Source organism: Pseudophryne corroboree, chromosome 11 (genome assembly GCF_028390025.1).
Source record: "Pseudophryne corroboree isolate aPseCor3 chromosome 11, aPseCor3.hap2, whole genome shotgun sequence".
Taxonomy (NCBI): domain Eukaryota; kingdom Metazoa; phylum Chordata; class Amphibia; order Anura; family Myobatrachidae; genus Pseudophryne; species Pseudophryne corroboree.
In genome coordinates this window covers 197,055,581-197,061,580 of record NC_086454.1, presented here as the reverse complement: position 1 = coordinate 197,061,580, position 6,000 = coordinate 197,055,581, and the positions used below count along the sequence as shown (strand labels likewise).

At 42.5% G+C, this 6,000-nt stretch overlaps 1 protein-coding gene across 6 annotated transcripts in view; it reads right to left on the bottom strand.

Moving 5' to 3' along the window:
- Positions 1–1,327: 1,327 nt before the first annotated feature.
- CNIH2 (cornichon family AMPA receptor auxiliary protein 2) overlaps positions 1,328–6,000 on the bottom strand; it is a 436,455-nt gene continuing 431,782 nt past the window's right edge. For 5 of the 6 annotated variants that reach the window (XM_063945176.1, XM_063945174.1, XM_063945172.1 and 2 more), the window contains 2 exons: positions 2,101–2,152; positions 1,328–1,692 (listed from right to left, as the gene is read on the bottom strand). In XM_063945176.1, the coding sequence (XP_063801246.1) occupies positions 2,119–2,152 (34 nt within the window). In that variant the 3' untranslated portion in view covers positions 1,328–1,692; positions 2,101–2,118. The remainder of the gene's footprint in view (positions 1,693–2,100; positions 2,153–6,000) is intronic. The other variant, XM_063945173.1, reaches the window with a different exon arrangement.

Below are 6,000 nucleotides of genomic sequence, written 5' to 3'. Positions count from 1 at the left end.
CCTGACACTTAAGGGCCCTACACACTGGCCGATTGCTGGCCGAGGTGCCCGCCGGCCGACATGGCCGACAGACGCCCTGGTAGCGGCGGCAGGGGGGGGGGGGGGGGTTAGGTGGTGACGGGGGAGTGAAGTTTCTTAACACTCCCCATTAGCTGTCCCCATAGCCCTGCATGCTAATATGGACAGTATTGTCCATGTTGGCTTGCAGGTATAAACAAGCTGGCACCAACAATGAACAAGCGCGGGGCCGCGCATCATTCATCGTTGGTGCATACGCACTGAAAGATATGAATGATATCTCGTTATCTTTCATTGTAATCGGCCAATGTGTAGGGCCCATTAGCTGGATACTTTCCCCTATCTGTTACAATCACCCCACTCCTTTTAAAAGTGGCAGGAGAAGAGAGGTGAATCCATCCCAGCATCCTCTGGTAACCTGCAATGGAAAGGTCAGTGTACAGTATTGACAAGCACTGTGAATCTTAACCTTCAGCCTGCAATCCACTGTGAGGGTCTGTAGAATGTTATTGGGGAGATGTACAGATGTAGCCATGCTCATCTTTGCTGCGATGCAGCATGCTAGAATGGAATTAATGGAATAATCCCAGCCTGGCATGCCATACAGCATGCCACATCGCAGTAAGATGAGCATGGCTACATATGTACTAAGCCTTGAAAAGTGATAAAGTGGAGAGTGATAAAGTACCATCCAATCTGTTACAGGCTGTGTTTGAAAAATGACAATTAGGAGCTGGTTGGCTGGTACTTTATCACTTTTTAGGGGTTTAGTATAACTTTTTGACATGTCGACTTTTTGACCCATCAACATTTTAAATGTTGGTATTTTGACCTTGACGGTATTTTAAGTGTCGTATTTTGACCTTGTCTGTATTTTAAATGTCGCTATTTTGACCTCGTCGGTTTATGGTTGACGGGATTTTGACCGTCTGGATTTTAACTGTAGGTAAATTGACCGCATTACCTTTTTAGGGCTTAGTACATCTGGCCCATATGTCTTTTAGTAGTGGGTAGTGTAAGCGGGATTGTAGGAAATCCCTATCTACACCAGAAATAATAAACATGTTATTAAAATCTACAAGAAAAGCTGTAGTATGGCAGGCGTAATTTAGCTATTCAGTAAATATGGCAATTTAATTAAACTGTATGTGGAACCTCTGATCTCATATAACTGTTTGTTTTCTTAGAGAAGATGGGTTTCATTATTCTCCCACTCCACATTGAGCCTGTTAGTAATCTATAATGTGTGTGCATATTAGGTATTATCAGCAGTGGCCTTGGCCAAACGCTTACACATAAATACACCTGGTGAATATATATCCTTTATTGACAGTAAACTTCACAGATTTCTACAGAAATAAAGTCACAGACTTCAAACAGACAAATAAGAGCTGTAAGCCAGCAGCAGTCTAAAAATAGGAAAAGCCTGAAAAAAAGGGGAAACTGAATGGAAGGGCTGGACAGTGGAGGGGGGATGGGGGGGGGGGGGGGGAGAGATGAATGGAGGCAGAGGGAGAAAAAATGAATCTACTACGAGTTGGCAGACTGGAGAGAGCAACGCCCTTCAGGTCTTCTCCATATGCAGAGATCTTGATCCCGTTTTCACTTTTCCTTCTTCTGGATTCAGAGTTTCGGACTGGCAAGATTCAAAAAGTGACGAGTGTGTAAATCATACTGAGAAATATGCCAGGTATAGACATTATAGAGGACAAAAGGATGACATGGGATGATAAAACAAGAAAGAGCAAGAGAACGGGCATTGAGAAAAAAAGAAATAGAGCAGTAAGAAAATAAATGAACAGGTAGCAAAAAAAGAGAAAAACATCTGTTACAATTCAAGTAATTAAGATGTGCAGGTGGTAATAAAGGCACGTTTATTATTCATTGCAGGGGATATCATGGGAGCATATATTCCAAGGTATAATAACATTATAAATGTACTCTAGGGTATAAGGGCTGTGTTTCTACAGATTTAGAGAATAATATATTTATAGGATGGAATATCAATGTCGACATGCAGAAAGTGGCAGTTCAAAGGAGGAGTGGGGGCATGTATGCGGGGCTAGGGGCGTTTTCACTTACCAGCAGATGCACAGCTTCCTACACGCTGACATAACGTACAGTAGCCCCCACCCTGCATGCGAGGAAGAAGTGGGATTAGTACAGGATGCTGTGTATTTAAAAGAAATGATTAAAGTATTTTTACTTTATCTACATATATATATATATATATATATATACACACACACACACACACACACACACACACACACACACACACACACACACACACACACACACACACACACACACACACATATGCAGACGGCCTATGTAGTACAATAAATTCACATGCAAATGTAAGCTAGTGTGAGACTATATATATATATATATATACAAACAAAAAACTCAGCACTCACCAAAGTAAGCTCACTTATCCTCAACAATTCAATAAATAAATGATGGGGGTTTAGTTAGTGGATTGGCCAATGCACGGAAGCCTGCATACCGATCTCCAAGGTACCCCACCTTCATGCAGGTCCTACACTATCACAGAGTCTTAAAACCTGACTACTTCACTGCTGTTACACACATTATCTGCCTGCTAGATTTAATGTGTACCTGCCACACCCTTTATGGCTTTTAAAGGTACACTAGTCACCTTGCACTGGCTCAGAGATGATTGCTAAGGAACAGCTGAGACAGGTTCAGGATAATAGAGTCCACACAGGGGTGCATGAGAAAGCTAGTGGCCACGGTTAATAAGAGTTAACCATAGATTAACCCCATCGTATACACACAGAGAGAAAACCACAGCACTCGCCACCCCAGAAGCGGGGTACAGCTATGCACTTACCACTCACAGGGTGGGGTGCATGTAACACAGCACTCTCCACCACAAAAGCAGGGTACACAGCTGTACTACTTACCACTCACAGGGCGGGGTGGATGTAGCCCATGACCACATCGCTCAAATAAATACAAACAAAAAACTCAGCACTCACCAAAGTAAGCTCACTTATCCTCAACAATTCAATAAATGGGTACCTTGGAGATCGGTATGCAGGCTTCCGTGCATTGGCCAATCCACTAACTAAACCCCCATCATTTATTTATTGAATTGTTGAGGATAAGTGAGTTTACTTTGGTGAGTGCTGAGTTTTTTGTTTGTATTTATTAGAGCGATGTGGTCATGGGCTACATGCACCCCACCCTGTGAGTGGTAAGTACAGCTGTGTACCCCGCTTCTGTGGTGGAGAGTGCTGTGTTACATGCACCCCACCCTGTGAGTGGTAAGTGCATAGCTGTACCCCGCTTCTGGGGTGGCGAGTGCTGTGGTTTTCTCTCTGTGTGTATACGATGGGGTTAATCTATGGTTTACTCTTATTAACCGTGGCCACTAGCTTTCTCATGCACCCCTGTGTGGACTCTATTATCCTGAACCTGTCTCAGCTGTTCCTTAGCAATCATCTCTGAGCCAGTGCAAGGTGACTAGTGTACCTTTAAAAGCCATAAAGGGTGTGGCAGGTACACATTAAATCTAGCAGGCAGATGATGTGTGTAACAGCAGTGAAGTAGTCAGGTTTTAAGACTCTGTGATAGTGTAGGACCTGCATGAAGGTGGGGTACCTTGGAGATCGATATGCAGGCTTCAATGCATTGGCCAATCCACTAACTAAACCCCCATCATTTATTTATTGAATTGTTGAGGATAAGTGAGCTTACTTAGGTGAGTGCTGAGTTTTTTGTTTGTATTTATATGAGCGATGTGGTCATGGGCTACATCCACCCCGCCCTGTGAGTGGTAAGTACAGCTGTGTACCCTGCTTTTGTGTTGGAGAGTGCTGTGTTACATGCACCCCACCCTGTGAGTGGTAAGTGCATAGCTGTACCCCGCTTCTGGGGTGGCGAGTGCTGTGGTTTTCTCTCTGTGTGTATGTATATATATATATATATATATATATATATAAAGAAATGTTTTTATAGATCAGTGCGCTTATCCAACGTTCAGAAATCCCTTCCAAGGGTCACCAGATATCACCATACAAAGTCTAAATCAGTTGTGGTCAGTCAAACTCCAAATTTTAGCAAATTTTTTCGGGTCCTATGAACACCTTCCAAACTTCTTTGGTGGCAGCTCAGTTCCTCAGAAAATGACCTGGGTATGTTCAGTCATGAATTTCTGTGGAAGTAGGGGAGAAGAACAAGCGCCATATGGTGTAGTAATTTAAACAAAGGTATATTATAGACACTCAAATAGGAGTTAAGTACCGGATATAGTCGTGAGTTCAGGCCTATCAGTCTCTCTTTTCCAGTGGCTGTTCCCCACCTATACTGTATATCAGGAGACAGAGATCATCACCATATAGTGTAGTACCTTTATAAATAACTTGGGGGTCCCTCCCCTATATATCATGCGTACCAAATCAACGCTTTAATCATGCATATAGGATAAACCTTTATCCAGATAACCCAAGCAGGTCCCGTGTAGTAGGCTGTTCACAAAATTCCCAAAGCTGCCTTGTATAACAATTTAAACATATTTTAATAAACAAGTAAAAAAAAATATAATAATAAAAAAGCTTAGCTCAGTGATACAGGCAGTGGGTAGGTAGGTCAGTCTCTCAACGCGTTTCGCCTCGTGTGGGCTTCCTCAGGAGATTACACATTGTACAACATAGTTCACATTTATAACAATAGCTGTCAGTTGATTGGACGGCTAAGTCACATGACGGGACCGGAAATACACGTCATGTGACTTAGCCGACCAATCAACTGACAGCTATTGTTATAAATGTGAACTATGTTGTACAATGTGTAATCTCCCAAGGAAGCCCACACGAGGCGAAACGCATTGAGAGACTGACCTACCTACCCACTGCCTGTATCATTGAGCTAAGCTTTTTTATTATTTTTTTTTTTTACTTGTTTATTAAAATATGTTTAACTTGTTATACAAGGCAGTTTTCGGAATTTTGTGAACAGCCTACTACACGGGACCTGCTTGGGTTATCTGGATAAAGGTTTATCCTATATGCATGATTAAAGCGTTGATTTGGTACGCATGATATATAAGGGAGGGACCCCCAAGTTATTTACAAAGGTACTACACTATATGGCTATTTAGGGCAGTACGGATGGTGTAATGGTTAGCATTACTGCCTCACAGCACTGAGGTCATGGGTTCGATTCCCACCATGGCCCTAACTGTGTGGAGTTTGTATATTCTCCCCGTACTTGTGTGGGTTTCCCCCGGGTACTCCTGCTTCCTCCCACAATCCAAAAATATACTGGTAGGTTAATTGACTCCCAACAAAATTAACACTAGCATGAATGTGTCTGTGTGTACATGTGGTAGGGAATATAGATTGTAAGCTCCATTGGGGCAGGGACTGATGTGAATGGGCAAAATATTCTCTGTAAAGCGCTGCGGAATATGTGTGCGCTATATAAATAACTGGTAATAATAATAAATAATAATGGCGAGGATCTCTGTCTCCTGAACAGCCACTGGAAAAGAGAGACTGATAGGCCTGAACTCAAGACTATATCCGGTACTTAACTCCTATTTGAGTGTCTATAATATACCTTTGTTTAAATTACTACACCATATGGCGCTTGCTCTCCTCCCCTACTTCTATATATATATATGAAATTCTTACATAACTACATTTCTAACATTATATTGTTCAGTATTTGCTGAATTAAATATAATTGGTAGTGTGTATCATTTCTGCACATGGCCACAGTCAAATCGTGAGCAGACATAAACTTATAATCCTAACTGCTTTATTAAATAATACACTTTCTTTTCAAGAAGAGAACAACATAGAGTATATGACTACAATCAGTAGCAGATCTTGCTACGGGCACACAATACTTTTGCCCTTGGCGACGCCTTCCGGAGGGCGCCGCTGCCGCTGTGGCAAGATCCGCTACTGGTGGTGCCCCCCCCCCCGGTGCCGGCACTGCTGTGCGGTG